The following is a 17,969-nucleotide window of genomic DNA, read 5'->3' as shown; positions in this document are numbered from 1 at the left end:
ATTTGTCAATTCATTGCTTAATTATTAATTAATCAATTATTTGTTGTAACCCTAATTTAGATGAAAATATGACTGGCCACATGTTTACATTGTTAATAAATGTACATAAAAAGCAGGCCTTTTTTTATCTGCCATGTTAAAGCGCGCGTCGGTTGTTTTTGCAGCGCTTTGCAGTCACTCCGCTTCCTACTGGTTGAAAACTTGACGGTTTGCCACAACGTCATATCCGACTCACGGGGTTGCCAGGTCTGTTGTTTTCATGCGGAAATTCTGAAGTGACAGCAAACGATAACAGAGGCAAAAACACCATGTTCAGCCCACTACAAAATAAAATGTGTAGGTGAAATTAGTTCCATTCAATCTGTTCCCACTCCGTTTACATTCTACAGTTTGCGTGTCATGTGGTTAATGGAATTCCTTCTTTCACGGGACAAACCATGTCATTCCACAACCACGTTTTATATTGTGGCTCATTTGTGTGCAGTACAAGCACTTTGACTTACAGTGACTTATTTTCGATGTAGGCAAAAGAGAGAGAACAAAGAAAGAGCTTGCTTTGGTGCCACTGGGCTGGTTATGTTCTACTTTTGATTGACCGTGTATTGCGGATTTCTTTCCCCCATACACACCTGGCATCCCTGAGCGCGCGGTATGTTTGTTTGCAGTTTACTTCGCAGTCTACTGTCCTTTCTACATTTCAGTCGTCAATAAGACAATAATGGGGAAGTTTAAGTCAAACTAAGGCGTAGGAACGTGTACCTGATCCTCTTGCGTCTGATCGAAAGATACTGGCTTGTATGGTAAGAAACTATTCATATTATCCCAAAATAAACCACCATGTTAGCATTAAATGTCCGGCTAACCGTACCATAACAAGCAAACAAGCTAACAATAGTATTGTATAGAAAGTGACTTTTAAATATAACTACAGCTGTGTCCAAATTCAAATGACTCATTTATTGTGAAACGTTTCAGTCGTCTGGTGCGGACAGTTCTGTCCTGACCTGCTGTCATCATGTCCCAGACCAACACTTCTCTCCTGGAGGAAGTGGTGCAGTGGAGTCAGGAAACCTGTCGCCAGGAGCTTAAGTCTGTCCTGCCGAAGCTCAACATATCCCTAATACGTACGGCACTTTGTGTCCTCATTACCGTCTCGTTGTGACACATTTGTCTGTCTGTCTGTCTGGCAACCAGTATGTCTATTGGTGCTCTGCCTTTACTGGTATTAGTATTCAGTTTAATTTGATTATGATTGCAAAATTGGGGGTTAGGCAAATTGAACACTCTAAATTGACCGTAGGTGTGAGTGTGAGAGTGAATGGTTGCTTGTCTCTATGACTGGATACCTGTCCAGGGTGTACCCTGCCATAAGCCCTATGTCAGCTGGGATTATTTTCCTGTTCCTTCCTCCCTTCATTCCTTTTGACATTAGACGTCACAGTTTTCTTCAATCCATTGTTATTCCTTGACTGTTTACACTCTTTGCAGCTTAAAACTGAAAGCTGGGAGGAACATTTACGTAAGTTTCTTAATTGCAAAATTTGTGTTTGTAAGCACCATGACTGCTATTTGTGAATACGAATGAAACGTCTTCTTAATGCATATCATCCCAACAGGTATACTGAAGATAATTACAGACCTGTTCCTCCCACATATTGGTTTGTCAGAGCTGGAAGATGAATGCTTCTCAAAGATCTTACCAAAGGTAAACAGCATGTTGTCTTCAGTATCTGTTTTTGTTATTGTAAAGGTATCCTTGTGAATTGAGCTTATTTTTATGTATATTGTTTTGCCTCTGTCTTTTCCTTATTGTGAAATGTCGGCAGGCTGTGTCAGTGTTCGACAGCATGATGAAAGAAATCTCAGACCAAGTTGGAGGACTGTCCAGTCAAAACACTGAACTATGTGCATTACTAAGGAATGTTCTTCAGGTACTAGTATTATAGCTGTATTATTCACATTATTATACCCTTACTGATTAAGTTATGAGTTCAAGCTGTGTATGATATCCAGTGCGTTGTCACCAAAGTATTTTAACCATTTGTTTGACAATCTGTTGTGGTCTGTTTTTAGGCAATGATGCAGCTAATTGATGCACTCTCTACTTGCGTTCGTCATGTTTGCTCATTTGAGGAAGCTCCTGACCTGGATACTATTCGCTCGTTACCCACTTGTATCCTGAAAATCCTGAGGGAGACTTTTTTACACTGCAAGGTCAGTTCGTTCAGTGCAATAGTGTTATGAGTGCATTTTAAGCCATAGCGGATGTTAAACATGTACTCACTGCGTTTAATATATTTATATAATATTGTGGGATGGATTTTAAAAATACTATTTTAATATCTACAAGATTTATGTTAAGTAAAATGAGTTGGTTGCATTGGTTGGACTAACAAGTTTACACTGTTGATTATGACATTTAAAAGTCCAGTGTTCATGAATTAGTGATGTCTAAAATGATACTGTAGATGTTCAATACTGTGTCATACTTTCCATGTCTGCATGTGATATACATACAATAGAATCTGACTTTTAAGTATGCATGTCTGGAATGCTAGAAACACGGTTGTAAGACCCGCTCGCAACAAGCAATGATAAATTCTCAATACTCATTTTCCAACTGCATATAAACCTCCTAAATGTCACATGTACCATTCAATATAGTAGTGAAGTAGGGGAAGTTCTGAAAAATGACATAGTCTGTAATCGTTACATTTCATAATTCATTTTATTATTTATTCTGTCTTTAATGACCAAAATGTTTATCTGTTGTCATCATCACATGAAGATGTCATTATCTGAAAGCAACAACTGAACAGATTTGAAATTTAATTGAACTGGTTTGGAATTTAGTGAGAAACAAACCAAAAAAAAGATAAGCAGATTTTGCATTTTGTCCCCAGGAGAGTGACGTGGTTTACTGTGGCCGTCTGTCACTGGTGGCTGATCTGCTGCAGGGACTCTTCAAGGAGGCATATTCCCTTCAGAAAGGTCTATTGGAGCTATTGGACCGTATCACCCTGGACAGCAGTGCCTCAGAGGAGGAGGTCTCTGACATTGTTACAGGTGTGTACCTGCACCATACATAAATATGAATCCTTCTGTGTGTCACTGCCACACTCTTTGCTGGTAAGCTAATAAGGATAGATTTATTGCAGTCTAATTAATTGACATTTTTTAAAATCTTCCCCAGTGATTCACAGCTTGCTGGATATCTGCTCTATTATTTCCAACCTGGACATTGCACTGCATGCAAACACGTGGAAATTTCTCATCAAGTCAGTGAAGCAGACATTCATGTTTGTGCCTGTTTCTTCTAATGTAATCTCGTCTGTTATACTAAAGTTATCAGGTTGTTATAAGAGATGATATTAAATTGTGATTACTTGTGATCAGACAGAGTCTGAAGTACCGCTCATTGGTAGAGAAACATCTGCATCATGGTGACATTAGTTCCAGCTTGTGTGAAAACCTGCTGGCCTCCTTCCACAGCTGTGTGGAGTGGGCAGAACAGATGACCAATGCTGGTCAACAGGTAGGAACTAGTCACAAAATTATACAGTATAGATGATACATGGAGATTTTGTAGCTTTTTTTTTTTTAAATTATTATTGTTTTTTTAATACAGATACAGGATCAAATATGATTTTAGTTCATCTTTTACTTGTATTGTCCCGTCATGTGAAATGTATTTTGTAGATGTAAATGTGCTGGTGTAGAATACGTTTTATTCCTCACTGATCGGATACCCTACTAGAATTGCTATTATGGGGGATATTTCTGTCCTATATACTATTAAGTGCATCCTACATTTTCAAGGAATGGTGTACACTTGTATGTGATGTGTTTATTCATGTAAATTCAAAGGTAGTCTTTTTTGTTTTTTTTAAAAAACAAACTCTTTTAAATTTTCTTTTTAAAGGTGGCAACACAAAGTCCAGAATACAAGCTGTTCCAGAAAAGTGCAAAGATGAGCAGGTTTTTTGCCAACACGTTGGTTCATTATATAAAGGTGCTACAAAAAAGAATCTACTCACGGCTTTCTTAAATCTATTAATACTTAATGCCACCTTGATGTGTTATGTAAACTCATATTTATTTTCTATTTTATCTAACAGGAATTTAAATTTTTTCTCACAAAGCACTGTAGCTGCTTTCACCAAGTTTACCTTCAGATTGTCAGGTACGTATGGTTTGGCTTCAGTTTTAAGAAAGGGATTTGGACCACAGTTTAAAGTTTGACTTGGCAGTAGTGAGAGTTTCTGTAACATTTTCTCAGATGGGTCTGTTGTCTTTCAGTAAGTTCCCTCCCAGCTTGTCTGCTCAGACATTGCCCACAGCTCTCTCTGAGGAGTTAAAGGCAGCAGCTCTGGTGCCCATGGATGCCCTTCTGCTTCAGCTGTTGCATTTAAGGCCATTCACTGAGATTGTCCTCGGGAAGGACCTACGTGAGTTTGTCCTATATTTCCTCTTTTCTCAGATTCTGTGTCAGGATCCGTAGATGCGTCTCTGTTTTCCTTTGCATTGGAAATATTGTTTTCAGTAGTTAGCGGTCAAACCAAATAAAAAAATGATTTGATCTGCACTGACACTGATAGCACCCCAGTATATTTAGTCTGCTTATTACAAATACTATCACTACAATGTCTTATCTTGATTGACCTTTAGACCAAATGCTCGCTCAGAGTTTGACACCTTTGAATGTTGATATGTGTACTATTAAAGGAACGTTCACATCATATGTTTCTACATACAGACTGAGTAAAAAAGCCAGTAATCAGCACCAAAATGATCCCTGTCTTTTTCTGCAGGGTTAAGTCCTGAGCATGAGTTTCCTCACTGTCTTTTGCTGATGAGTGTCTTGGGTCAGCTGGTCACGCAGCCTGAGGAGGTGCTGCAGCTTTGGCACACAGGCAGCCAGTTTCCAGAAGACACACCCAGGTAATACAAGATTTTGGAGAAATGATAATAATTTTTGGTAATGGGATATTTTGGTGTGTTGATGCAGGGTCCAGCAGTATTTATGTATTTGCAGTCAGGAGGTGAAAAATACATTACAATAATGTAATGTTAGTGTTAATATGTGTAGTATTCATCACTGAGAATTCCTTTTACATGAAATGTGTTGACATTGCTTCTTTTTTGAGTTTCAAGTTGAGTGGAGCTTTGAGTCTTGACCTTCTTACACTTCAAAGCTTCTCTACATCCCCTCTGTCGCCAGGCATCCTCTTTACAGCGCCTTGTTCACTAGTTTCCGCCGTTGTTATACTGAGCGCAAGGTACCGGTGCTCTTGCCAGGAGTGATGACGAGAGGTCAGGCCCAGGTCCAAGTCACACTACACCACCACATGTGCGTGCATCTCTGTGCCAGTGTGGCTGCACTTCCTCCAGTTTACTTCCCTGTGCTGGTGAGGCCATTTCAGACTGCATTATTATTTGACAGCAATTCATAGAATTACATGTGTGAGCGTGTTGAAAATGAATGATGACCCTTGTGTGAATATATAACCATTGTATCAAAAATTCATTATATTTATGTTTGCTACCTAACCTTATTCTTGGCTGTATTTTAGTATGGCATTTCCTGTTATTCAAAGCAAGTTATTCTTTCACTTTCTTTAACCGTGATAAAGGTTTTCTGGCTACTTTAGTTTCCTCTGTTTATTGCCATTTTCTGTGTCACGCCCTTGTCTGTTTTACTTTCCATTTGCCTTATCTCTCTCTATCTCTGTTTAATTTTTAGGAGCGCTGTTTGGTCGATGCAGTCCTGCAGGCTGATACACAGACAGCTTTACTGGCAACAGATGTGTGGTGCTTTACAGCACGGTGAGAGCCAGGAGTAATGTCTTAATGTGTATTTTCCACCAAAACTGTAAATGGTTTGTCTTTTTTATACAGTTAATTTACAGGCGTGTTCCCATACTGTATATGATTTACCAAGATAAAAGTTCATATTGTACACCTGTTTTTTGTTTGTTCAGAGTTTGCTTTACATAACTCTCTTTTTACAACTTCTGTTTCTCCAAAGCCTGATTGCAAACAGTTTTGCACATGTTTTTATGTAATGTATTGTTTGTGCTGATTTTTTCTTTCTTATATGTACACAGGTATGGGACTGCCGAACTTTGTCTACATCATATCCTCCTCATTGCTCAGCTGGTAGGTAGAATTGAACAGAAGGCACAACATACTTGAAAGAATAGGCTTGTGGTCCTGCTTTATTTTAATCTGAGATGGACATGCATCTTAAAACATGAAATAGAACACTTGTTTTATTTTTATAGACACACAAGAGTTAATGGTATCACATCTCAACCTATGAAATCTACCACCGTCTTTGGTAGAAATCACAAGTTCTGGGACTTCTTCCTGAGAACTTTCTGAATAATGTCATGCCCCCTCCCCCACCCTGTGGGTTGGTAGACTAGTATGGGGTCCTCACTGTTTTTGTGGCACCCCAACAGAGGTGACAATTGGTGTTGAGGGATCTTGGTGACTGACACCTTTTTATAACCCGTTTCACCATAACGTCCTCAGATCAACCTGGAACCCACTGATTTCCATACACGTCCCTCTGCTTCACTTCTTCACCTTTCTTCCACCCTGGTGTCCTGGTGATTTTACTCCTTCTGTGCCTTCACATGGACACTCACACAGTCTCTTGCATCCTGTCTGCTTCTCCTTCCTCTCCATTAGGTGAAGATGTGCGCCACCGAGTGTTACCAGTTATTCCACTTGAGCCTGCTGCTCAAACGAATGGTTTTCCTTATGACGCCAAACCACCAGGTTAGAAATGAGTTGCAAATCACACAATGCATTGGTGGCATGTGGAATCTACTGTATATAGACATTCTGGTGAAGATGAAGGGCATGTGTAAATGAAGTGGAGTGATGTGTTGTAATGTCTTAAACAAATTAACATCAACTGTATATAATGTTTTGCTCATGTCTCGTGTTGTTGATGTTGCCATTCATAATGACATATTCTAAGATCGTTTTTGAGGAAATCTCCAAATAAAATATTAGCAAAGAGGCAGAGCCCCATATCACTGGGACGGTGTATGCTGGCTGCTTTTTGTGTAATGACGAACACAAATAGTATTAAATGTGCAGTGCAATAAAAGTTTTCCTGTATCTTTGTCCTTGTACATCATAAAAAGCCACTGTATTAGCTCACAACCTTGCCATGAGATTTATTCTCATAAGTGTTTGTTTTCCCAGATGGAGCTGGTGATGCGTTTCCCACCCTCGGAAGAGGAGAACCTACCAGTATGGCGTCATGTTCTCATCAGAGCTCTTTCTCAGGACGTCCGTCACCGTGTGGAGACGGACATCATTGGCATAACTCAAAAAGTGCTGACTGACTGGCAGAATGGAGGGCACAAACTGGGACAAGTGGACAAACTGGTGAGGACGGCAACATTGATGTAGCTGGTGGTGTAACAGTGATATGTACATTTATGGTATGCAGTATAAAATATTTCAATGTTTATTATTAAATAGTATTAATATTGCATAATATGCATTTACCCTTTGTTGTAACCCAAGCTGTGACAATGAAGATGTGGTAATGAGCCAATTAGGTTTTCACATACAATAGCAGAAATAAAGATAAAATAAAGAAGAGTGAATTAAAGCCACCACTTGCCAATGCAAAGTACTGCAAGTAAAATGCAATGCAATAACCATTAGAAGATGGACAATAAACATGCAAATACAAATAATTGACAATATGTTATTGAAATGAATAAGGTTCACAGTTCACAGTTGGCTTTTAGAAGACTGGATTGTACTACTGATTGTAATTATAATCGCACATGAATGATGTGAACTTTTACTAACCTTATAATTATCTTCGACAACCCCACAATCATCTGTGTCAGGATGGTGAACTGTTATTATAGTTGCGTTGGAAGTAAGAGAAAACAATGCGAGGAAGTAGACAAGTATAACTGAAATGGAAAATGGCAATCACATTTTTTATTCACCGAGTCCCTCCTGTCTCCAGAACATGGTGCTGTTGTCCCTCCTAGTGGTAGTTCGAGGGCAGTCATCTCTCCAAGAACAGTGTGTGTTGTCTGTTATGAAGATGGTCACGCAGCTCTGGTTGTGCATGAGTTCAGATCAGGTGAGATCCAACAACACACACACACACACACGTACACACAGATGTGGTATAAATCCAAAAATAACTACCATAGTAATCTGTCACACTCCAGGTGCAGACCCAGCCTGCGCTCCAGTGCACTCTGCAGCTGCTTTTGTCCATGTCGACAGTGTTGGTGAAGAACGTAGACCCTCAATTCATTTGTCAGGTATATTGTCTATGTGTTAATTTTCAGCTGATGAAAAATGAAGAACACTTGTGTTGACTGAATTTGTGCACGTGTTACTTCCAGGCACTGTTGTGTGTGGATGCTCTGATGTCTCAAAAGTGTTCAGATCAGCTGTTGCTGGCTGCTCTGGAGTTCCTGGCCTCCCTGGGGAAGATTTTTGTCCCTGCTGACACCCAGGTACTGAAACCACTTTTGCAAATGAGGATTTTTAGTTTTGTACTAATTTAAAGTTGCAGCTGTGTTTTGTGATTGTATGGTCTTTGTGATGAGAAATGATGTAACGTTATTTGTTATGTGATGTAACGGGTCTGATGGCAATTCTGTCAGTCAGACCTGACTGAGGGAGCATTTATGTGTATACATCAGCAGGGCAGGGATAAGTGGGTTTTACACTGTTTAACTGCAGCACGCAAATGTCTCGCGGGAACACGAGATATAAATAGCGCTATACTGAGAAGCAGTCAGGTGGCGCTAATCAGGCTTAACCAGCATTGTGTGAACTCATTTTGCAAGGGTTTGAATATATTGGACATTTTAGTTAAAAGTTTTAAATCCTTACCAGTGATACCTAAAAAAATATATTCTACTGGTCTTCTCTTTAGATTATGCTAAATAGTGGTGGAAGTGTTGATCATCAAAAAGAAAACAGTAAAGGTTCAAGATTTAATCTGTCAAAGCATATCCAATACGACAATAACAAAAAAAAAAGAAGGAATAATCATGTGGAAATTAATAATGGTTATAATCATCAGTTGAGACTATACATAAGATTTGCTTCTGAATTTGCTCACCACTTTCAGTCTTATTCTCACAAAACTGTCTGGTCCCACAGAGTCACATTCTGCCGAGGCTGAGTAGTCTGTTTGGAGTCCTGCTGGCTGACAGACCATGGCTGCTACATCAGCATGCCCTGGAGGCCTTCTCTCATTTTGCAGAAGTAGAGGAATAAGTTTTGAATGTATTCATGTCTCAGATGTAGTGCTGGGTACCGTTGATGCCCAAACAAAACTTTAATTTGCCCTTCTGTTATTAAAGGTTACAAACCACGAGGAAGTCATTTCCCAAAGTTTGAGCAACGAAGAAACAAAGACAAAGGTGGTGAATTATCTCAGCAAGGTAAGGGATGATGATACATTGTGATGACCCTTTACATAAGTTCAACTGACGCATTTGAACGAGACTATTTTCGTTGTAGACCATTAATGCTCGAGAAGATGCAGAGTCACGGCTACACAGGCTCAAGATGGAGACAGCAGAGATCGAGCAACATAATGAGAGGCTGGAACACAAGGAAGAAAATGATTGTAACAAACAGCCTACTGAAGCTGTTACAGATTCAGAGGTTAGTAGCATCATTTGGTTTAGTTCAAATTTATTCACAAGCTTTGGGAAAATGCATGTTCATGCACAACATTGTGACATGTAGTCACTGAGCGGCTGCTGGCCAATGTGAGTTTGATGATCATACTACTCCCTAAAAAACTTAGAGGCCGTGCATGTTGCATTGAATTTACCAAGGCATTGCTTTCTTTGGTGTGAGTAATTTGGCAGACAGACAAACAAACACTGGGGATTAAAGAGGAAAATTAAATGTGAGTTCACCAGAAAGTAACTGGAAACAGCATTTATTTGTAAAGCCTAAGTTTGAAAACGCTCTTTGAAGTTACACATATAGATATTATATTTTATGAAGGTTGGTGACATTTCAATATTTGCAATACCATTCAAAAATATATTAGCTTGGTAAAAACCTCACTGAGTAATGGTCTGTAAGTTTTGTACATATAGCACATTACTATTAAAAGTACGGTTTGTTATTTTTAAACAATGTTAAAAATTCAGTCACAGTAGACACATCTTTGAATAACTAACATGAATATTTCCTCCCCCCTTAGCCATGTCCAAAAAGAGCTCGGCAGGAGACCAGTGCAGAGGAGTACGGTCGCTACATCCAGACAGCTGAGAGTGCTTTAAAAGCCCTTCAGGCTCTGATTGAGGGCCAAGCCAACTCTTCTGCTCCACCACAGTGGCTGGAATCCAAACTACAGGAACTGCACACCCTCATAAACCACATTAGTGCAGCTGGGCAAACTATCAAGCAGCTTTAGCTTTAATTTACATTATAAGTAGAAAAAAAGTCTATCATACCCATTGCTGCTACTGAAAATTGTTTGTCTTCCCTTTTTTTTAAAAAAAAACCTTTTGTTTTATAATGTTTATTAAACTTGTTTGAATACAAAGCATTGGATTGTAAGGTTTTACTGTCCTCACTAGAAATGGCATAGTATAGGTTAAAAAAAAGCACAGAGAACAGAGCCATTTCTGAAACAGTAAAATCTTTATTTCACCAGCAACCAAAGACCTACTAATAAATTATGTACTTCATATTATACATTCATTCAAAGTGCAAGCTTTCTGTAAATCAAACCTGACACGTTTCGGACAAATTCTAACTTGCCAAAAAGGGTGTCTTGATCTTGATGCCGCTAGTAAATTTGGCACATTTAAAAAAAAAAAATAAAATAAAAGACATTCACCTCTGATTAAGATCCTAATTTATATCAGGGTGACTTGTATAAAATGGCAAAAAATAAAGAGTGGCTTCATTTATCCAAGTCTAACAATATGATGAGCAGCCAATCCTTCCTGTTCAAAAGAGAGTTACAAACTAACTGCTATTAAATGTCCCAACCAGTAAAAGGTTATAGAATGTCCCAGCACATTCCTCTTACTGCATCATGTTAAATGAGAACTGGAGCAACTTCCAGCTGGCTGTGAAGTGGCTGCAGAGCAGTTTCATCACCAGTTGTTCTCGTCCTCCCAGTTCAGATCATCTTCATCTCCCCAGCCATCTGTTTCCATCTTTGAAAGAACACGAGAAAGAAAAGGTTATTAATGCAAACCAGGAACAAAATCATTACGCTTGTGAAGAATCCCTCATTCAGTCATCAACAGAAAGGAAAGGGTGAATTTTTGGAGCAAAAATCTATTACAAGTATATCATGTGTTTCTAATAACAATTTAAACTGGATCCAGACAAGATGATTTGCTGTAATAAGTGGAAATTAAATCAACTATAGTCTTTACAGCCCATAAATGTATAAAGTGACATTAATATAATACAGTGTTCATTGAAAGTAGAGTTAAATAAAAAAAGTCTAGCATTTGTTATACAATGTATAAACCGATTCTGTGAATCCTCATGCTCTCACCTCTGTCAGGTTTGTTGCTGCAAATTTGGCAGTGAGCATTATGGTATTGCCAAATGAGTCGACCTGCAGAGTTTTGGTGGTGTCACTCATGCTGCTTTCTTTCACAGACAGCAGAGCTGAAGAAGACAGCTTGATATCTGGCACCATGTCAGCGAACAAATCCAGCTCTGGGTCGCGCTCCTCCTTTTTCTTCACCTTTATGGTGAACTCCTCCCCCAAACCCCCTATTCCACCGTTATTTTTTGCCACTGTAGGTTTGGGTGATTTTTCAGATTGGCTGTCTTGTTGAGCCCAGCTACTGTCCCATGAAGAGGTGATCTTGCTCTGAGTGGATTGTTGCAGTGCCGATGTTAGTTTGAGAGGGTTGGATGATCCCACACGCAATGATTCTGAAGCAGTGCCCCCTGTGGGCGGTGTGATTATTACCGGGTCTGTTATAGGAGCAGTAGGTGAAAGATCCGAGGAAGGTTCAGTGTCCTCAAAGTCTTCCCATGGCTCCTCGTTAATGTTCTGTTGTGAAAGTGGTTGTCTGCTGCTGACTGCTTCTGCTCCCTCTGAGGCCTGAATGTGGATCTGGACTGATTGTCCATTTCTGTGCTGGTTCTCTTCAGTGTCACTCCAGTCAGGCCAGTCTTCCACTGGGCCTTTTCTGTGTGGCTGCTTTGGGCTGAATGACAATGGCTCCATCTTGCTGTCCCGATGTAGGCCGTTCAAAGGCAGAGACATTTGTGTACTCACATCTGAAACCCAAAATAGAAAAAACAGACTGAGCTTTGGGGCACAAAAACCACTCTGTTAAATGTAAAGGAATAGTTTTAAGCATTATGGGTGTGGTGTTGTACCTGATTTTGGCATCAGGGGGTAACTTCGAGGAATCTCTGTCCTATCTGTTAAACTGCCCATATTACCCAGCATAATGTCTTCAGTCCCCAGTGGTCTGGAGAATAAATTCAAGACTTTGGAAGGCTGGGCCAACTGAGGGTGGGAACCTCCAACTACATGGACAGGTGACGCTAAAAACAAGGGAAAAAACAAGTTTAATCTTAACCAAATGTTGCGATTAAAAATAATAATAATGCAACATTTCAAACCAATATGCAGATCCTCGCCGATATGACATTCTAAATTCAGGCAGCCCGCTTGACTGTACATTGGTTGTTTGCAACATTCATAATTCTAATTGCAGAATAACTTGTAGGCTGAACTGTGCCTCTTAAAAAACCTGTTTCACAAGAACCAAGCCTATGAGTGTGGTAGTACAACATTTCTGATGCTATGTGCTTCTTTGTGCCCACAAATCAAAGTAAATACTGCTGCAAGGCTTCTTCTTGCAGGAAGTTAAATTAGGTTAACTACAAAGCTGTACACTATCATTTTAAGATTATGTACAACTTGGATTTGATCACTGCAAATCAAACACGTTTGATATTTACGACTGAAGAGTAACAATAACCACAATAGCCAAGAAGATCTTCTCTCCTGAGTCCAGTGGACAGTAGAGAAAGAGGACAAACTTGTGGATTTATGGCAACAGTATGATTGTTTGATGTGTCCTGCAAGATGTATCACAACTGAATGCTGGGCCAAGTGTTGCTTACTTTCTGGGGTGACCTCTGTTGACCTGGTGAAGTTGGGCGTGGTGCGTTTAAAGACCTTGGTTCTCTCTCCTCCAACCACCACTTGAGCTCCAAGCAGTGGCACCAGCACCGCCAGACTCTGTAGCGTCATGGCCACCAGAGAATCATTGGTGTCTCTCATTCCTAACAAAACCTGTAGTGGGGGACACACACACAAAAAGATGGTACATTATCAAGACATAACGACATACCAACATTTGTTAGCGTCCACCATTCATCTTAGTATTCACATTATCTTTAATTCACAAGCATAATTGAAATAAACACATCTAAGAGCACCATTTGCATGGGTGGTGCAGCAATGAAAAGGGTCCCCCCCTCATTGCAATTTTTACATATCAGTCTTGCGATATGAATTTGCAAAAATTGATATAAAATAAAAAAAATACAGTTTTTTGGTATGAAATGGTATACTGCCTAGCACTATATTTTAGTAATTGAAGCAATTGATCATTATTTTGCAGTTAGTTGGGTTTGCTGTTTCTACCAGCATCCAGTCAATGTAGGCTTAGGGTCCTAAAGTAATGTTAAGACGGGCATGAGCAGTATCTGTCTTCACACCAAAGACTGACAAACACTGTACCTGAGGCAGAATCTGACTTTTAAGCTCATCATGGGAGAAGAACTCGGCGTAGATGTGGATATGACCTAGCAGTGCAACCCGCACATGTTCCTCGTTGACTTTGTAGAGCTTCAGTAGCAGAGGAATCACGTGCTTACGGTAAAGGCTCAGAGAGAGCAGGCATTCCTCACCGCTACCACCACTACTCGACTCTATCGAGACAGGCAGAAATGAAGAGGAAAAGTATGAGCAACATCCACTTTCAGTTTTACACGGTTGTACTTGACAGCTTCTTTATCTTTGAGGGGGAATCAAGATTTGAGTTATTATTAGAATCAGAGGTCCATTCAATATAATCTTACCCATCTTTGGCCTTAGCAGATGAGGCAAGAAACTTCTGACAGCCATGGGTTCTGCAAAAACCAGAGAATTGAGCAGTTTGGGGACAAGACGTACAGCTGTCAGCTCTTCAGGCAGACTTTGGACCCGGTCTAAAAGAAACCTACAGACACACATACACACAATGAGCATGTCAAGAGACCCATGACAAAAAAACAGGTTCCAGTTTGAATTATTTAAATGAGGCTTGGTATTATTTAAGTTTATGGAAAATAGTATTTCAACTCCCGATGATGTTACACTGTTACACACAAAACATGACACATGCACATTACTATGCTTAGTGTGATTACAGTGGGACCGACAAAAATATGCACCGAAAAATAAGTAGAGGATGTAATTTCTCACTTAAAGAACTCATTCTTTTCTTCTTCTGTCTTCAGGGTCAGGCTCTTGAGAAAATTCATCACCTCTAGATAGTCATTCCTATTCACAGAAAAAAATACAGTTTGAAAACAAATCATTTTCAGCCATCAGTCTAACAATAACAACATAAGGAAACATGATTACCACACCTGAAAAAATCATGAGTCAGCAGGGAGCTGAGTGGTGGTCGGGACAAAGGGTCAGAGTTCAGCAGACCTGCCTGCAGGGTCTTCTTCAGACTGTCGGATAACTCGTGTGACACTGGAAACAGGAGGAAAAAGGGGTTCCATAACGTGTAAACAGGAACATTTTGACAAGATGAAATGCAAGGTGTGAGGTCACAAAGTCAACATTTTCTCACCATAGCCATTCAGGAGAGGGATAAGGGTCTCTACCATCATTCCAAAAGAGAAACAGTCTCGAGCATGAGCGTGTTTATCCGTAAGAATTTTATAGCCCTCAACCTGTCAACATGTTTGATAAGAACTTGTAAACATGAGGAAAAATAACTTTATTTTTCTAACACAGCTGAATTCTGCTTACCTGCTCCTCTGGTGGAATAGAGCTGGCCTCTCTCACATTCTGTATGCTTGTGAGAAACTGAGCATATAAAACAAAAACAAACATTAAATTTATTAGGCAAACTGTAGTTCTACTGTAGTTAGATTTGTAGGAAAAACAACATATTTTAATTCAACCTCTCACCTCAGGAGTTGCTTCGGAGAACTTGCAGACAGTCTCCATCCCTCCCAGTTTCCAATGACCGTCTTCACTGACATACACAGAAGAAATGCCAACATTGTTATGGCTTGATTTCCCCTGGTGGAAAAGAAGGAAAGGTTAGGAGTCACACTAAATGGCTAACGACCATTAACCACGGACAACAAACCTTAAACAACACCAGTGTAATAAAAAAAGAGATGTTTAAATTGTTTGGTGTTGCGCATTATCTTAGGGGAAAATGTATACAACCTTGAATTAAGATAATTCTACAGCGTGTTTGCCACCTGCTGCTCAAGCAGCTCTGTCACGTTTCTTACTGCTCACCCGTTCATGCAGAAAGACAAGAGCCTGTAGGAGGTCATAGACGCCTGCGCAGATTTCCTCGGGGGAGAGGCTGTCCAGCAGCAGCTCCAGGGGCTGCACACGCTCAGTCACCAGGTGGATGCCACCATCCTGCACTGAGCAGGACAGGAAGCGCAGCAAACAGGGATGCCTCAAAGTCTTCAGGTGCTGGAGGAAATAAAAATATTCACATTATTGTACAGCTGCCAAAAAACATGAATTGGCAATGTCAGTCAAATACAAACTGCTGTTGCTACTGTGATGATTTTGCAGTCCATGTGGGCAGGCCACATGCATGTGGTTACATGCATTCACTGTAGCAATAATCAGAGGGGGAAAGTAACACATTATATTTATACTATATATTTATATTATTCCAATTGATGTTATTGGGCCACACGGTGGTGTAGTGGTTAGCACTCTCGCCTTGCAGCGAGAAGACCCGGGTTCGAGCCCCGGTTGGAACAAGGGCCTTTCTGCATGGAGTTTGCATGTTCTCCCCGTGTGTGCGTGGGTTCTCTCCGGGTACTCCGGCTTCCTCCCACAGTCCAAAAACATGCAATTTGGGGATAGGTAAATTGGACACTCCAAATTGACCATAGGAGTGAGTGTGAGAGTGAATGGTTGTTTGTCTCTATCTGTGTGTGGCCCTGCGATGGACTGGCGAACTGTCCAGGGTGTACCCCGCCTATCGCCCGATGTAGCTGAGATTGGCACAGCACCCCCCGCGACCCTCTGGTTGAGGATAAAGCGGTAGATGATGACTGACTGACTGACAATTGATGTTATTTTTGTGTAACTGAACTAAAAGTAGTTTTTCAAATCTGTAATTTGATGTTTACTAAATAATGTTTTGTTAGAAATACAGTACACTACATTTTAAATCACAAAATTATGTAATAAGTGCAATGGGAAATTTTCTTCCAACTACTGAGCAGCATAAAGGAAACTACTGCAGTGAACGATGAGCTGACAACAAACTAAACTCACCGGAGGAGTTTGGTCTTCTTTCAAAGTCACAACTTTGACATTTGCAGAAGGACTGTAGTTGGTGTTTGTTTGTTAGTTGGTGTTTGTTTTATAGGATGGTCTGCACTTAAATCAACATATCTACATGGCTAAAAATGTAAATGTCACATAGTTAATTTTGTATTTTGTATATTTTAGTTAGTACAGGTGTACCCCTTGTTCCGTTTACACTACACGAGAGAGACCCTCACCCACTGTTGAAAAGTAAGATTTCAATTGAGCTTCGTTTTACTTTACTTTCTTCTTTCCACCTCTGGCAATTACTACCTCTCCTGCTGTCAAACTACTGCGTTCAACGTGGTTTGGCATAAATACCTTGGCAGCTTTGTTGACCTTATCTTCATTGCCCCGCTTATGGACAAACACAGATGCGCGCTTTCCATCCTGGAGCACCGCCGTGTACATGGTGAGTCCAGAGGGCAGGGTGAGGAGCGGCTCCTCCAGGGTGCAGCTTCGCACAGCGCTGCTCTCCGCACCCATGTCCGCACTTGCCCTGGACCTGCAGGGCAGTGTGCAGGGGACGGCTAGACGTAAAACAGCAGCAGTGTCATGTTGTCTGTCGTAAAGACGAGGATGTTATAAGAGAAAGTTGTATCCGTAAATACCTGTGTGTTTGGATTGGATGTGTCGCCGCTGTCGTGATGACAAGTTAGCTGCCGTTGGCTTTAGTTGCCTGTCTGGCTAACCTCAGCGCTACGTTAGCCACCAAGTCATTGCCGCGTCGCTACGCATCCAATCGACCATGCTAACAGCTGTGTGTCACGCGGTTAACCGAATGTACTTTCAAACAAAACGTTAAAATGATATTAATTGTTAAAAACACAAATATATTCCTGTGTACCGGTCGTCAAATCTACGATGCTAACGTGGAGCGAAGGCTGTGCTGTAAACACAGACCTTTCCGGTAAAGGACGAAACCAGATCATGTGGGACAGTGTTACTTCTAAGTTGTTAAGAATTAAGCCACTAAAGCTGTTCTGCACACGATTTCAGGAAAGGCTGTCATTGTTTATTATTTTACACCATAAAACGTGTCACTGTACATTAGAATTTCAAATTGTACATTTTAAATTCACAGAAATAGATCAAGCCCCCCCTACTCCGAAGAAAAATGGTTGTGACGAAAGTGGGGCGAGATAACGCAGGTGTGCGCGCACCGAAGTGACTGCCAAATGGTGAGTAAAGTCAAAGTGAAAACTAAATCTGGAACTTAAGCTATTTGTATTAAGCGAATACATCAAATTTTATTCCAATTTTTGCTCCACGGTGTATAACATTGATCGTAATGACTCCTCATTTTCTACATTGGAGTCAGTAGAGGCCACACGCGCGCGTTCACGTCGAAGAAGCGTGACATTTTGGA

General features: G+C 40.4%; 2 protein-coding genes across 4 annotated transcripts; one reads left to right on the top strand and one right to left on the bottom strand.

Moving 5' to 3' along the window:
* Nucleotides 1-617: 617 nt before the first annotated feature.
* Nucleotides 618-10,579, top strand: firrm (fignl1 interacting regulator of recombination and mitosis). 2 transcript variants are annotated; one of them, XM_058638414.1, is made up of 25 exons: nucleotides 618-800; nucleotides 976-1,111; nucleotides 1,480-1,519; nucleotides 1,617-1,705; nucleotides 1,827-1,931; nucleotides 2,074-2,214; nucleotides 2,904-3,066; nucleotides 3,194-3,278; nucleotides 3,397-3,535; nucleotides 3,923-4,012; nucleotides 4,119-4,183; nucleotides 4,300-4,448; nucleotides 4,812-4,941; nucleotides 5,222-5,408; nucleotides 5,744-5,826; nucleotides 6,108-6,159; nucleotides 6,697-6,786; nucleotides 7,222-7,407; nucleotides 8,009-8,128; nucleotides 8,220-8,315; nucleotides 8,400-8,513; nucleotides 9,169-9,273; nucleotides 9,372-9,452; nucleotides 9,532-9,678; nucleotides 10,232-10,579. In XM_058638414.1, the coding sequence occupies exons 2-25, from the start codon at nucleotides 1,016-1,018 to the stop codon at nucleotides 10,442-10,444; spliced, it is 2,766 nt and encodes a 921-aa protein (XP_058494397.1). In that variant the 5' UTR covers nucleotides 618-800; nucleotides 976-1,015; the 3' UTR covers nucleotides 10,445-10,579. The 2 variants fall into 2 exon arrangements, with proteins under 2 accessions (XP_058494397.1, XP_058494398.1); XM_058638415.1 differs by lacking the exon at nucleotides 618-800 and having other exon boundaries at nucleotides 987-1,124; nucleotides 1,489-1,519.
* A 76-nt stretch (nucleotides 10,580-10,655) lies between these two features.
* Nucleotides 10,656-17,518, bottom strand: scyl3 (SCY1-like, kinase-like 3). Of its 2 annotated transcripts, none has more exons than XM_058638416.1 (14): nucleotides 17,212-17,518; nucleotides 16,922-17,130; nucleotides 15,560-15,745; nucleotides 15,218-15,331; nucleotides 15,056-15,112; nucleotides 14,874-14,976; nucleotides 14,662-14,773; nucleotides 14,495-14,572; nucleotides 14,110-14,249; nucleotides 13,769-13,959; nucleotides 13,147-13,318; nucleotides 12,391-12,561; nucleotides 11,549-12,288; nucleotides 10,656-11,198 (listed from the first exon to the last, which is right to left on the bottom strand). In XM_058638416.1, the coding sequence occupies exons 2-14, from the start codon at nucleotides 17,084-17,086 to the stop codon at nucleotides 11,136-11,138; spliced, it is 2,292 nt and encodes a 763-aa protein (XP_058494399.1). In that variant the 5' UTR covers nucleotides 17,087-17,130; nucleotides 17,212-17,518; the 3' UTR covers nucleotides 10,656-11,135. The 2 variants fall into 2 exon arrangements, with proteins under 2 accessions (XP_058494399.1, XP_058494400.1); XM_058638417.1 differs by having other exon boundaries at nucleotides 16,922-17,105.
* Nucleotides 17,519-17,969: the final 451 nt, after the last annotated feature.

The sequence above is a fragment of the Solea solea genome, chromosome 9 (genome assembly GCF_958295425.1).
Source record: "Solea solea chromosome 9, fSolSol10.1, whole genome shotgun sequence".
NCBI classification, from domain to species: domain Eukaryota; kingdom Metazoa; phylum Chordata; class Actinopteri; order Pleuronectiformes; family Soleidae; genus Solea; species Solea solea.
Note: the sequence above shows the minus strand (reverse complement) of the source record. Positions and strands in the feature narration are given on the sequence as shown.

What these genes read in the sequence shown, in the direction of transcription:
- firrm (XM_058638414.1), top strand. Translation starts at nt 1,016, where the DNA reads ATGTCCCAGACCAACACTTCTCTCCTGGAGGAAGTGGTGCAGTGGAGT. An exon ending in TACTAAGGAATGTTCTTCAG is followed by an intron (nt 1,932 to 2,073) that starts GTACTAGTATTA and finishes GTCTGTTTTTAG; the next exon opens with GCAATGATGCAGCTAATTGA. An exon ending in TGACCAATGCTGGTCAACAG is followed by an intron (nt 3,536 to 3,922) that starts GTAGGAACTAGT and finishes TTCTTTTTAAAG; the next exon opens with GTGGCAACACAAAGTCCAGA.
- scyl3 (XM_058638416.1), bottom strand. Translation starts at nt 17,086, where the DNA reads ATGGGTGCGGAGAGCAGCGCTGTGCGAAGCTGCACCCTGGAGGAGCCG. An exon ending in CCCTCTCCTGAATGGCTATG is followed by an intron (nt 14,774 to 14,873) that starts GTGAGAAAATGT and finishes TCCTGTTTCCAG; the next exon opens with TGTCACACGAGTTATCCGAC. An exon ending in GAAAAGAATGAGTTCTTTAA is followed by an intron (nt 14,250 to 14,494) that starts GTGAGAAATTAC and finishes GTGTGTCTGTAG; the next exon opens with GTTTCTTTTAGACCGGGTCC.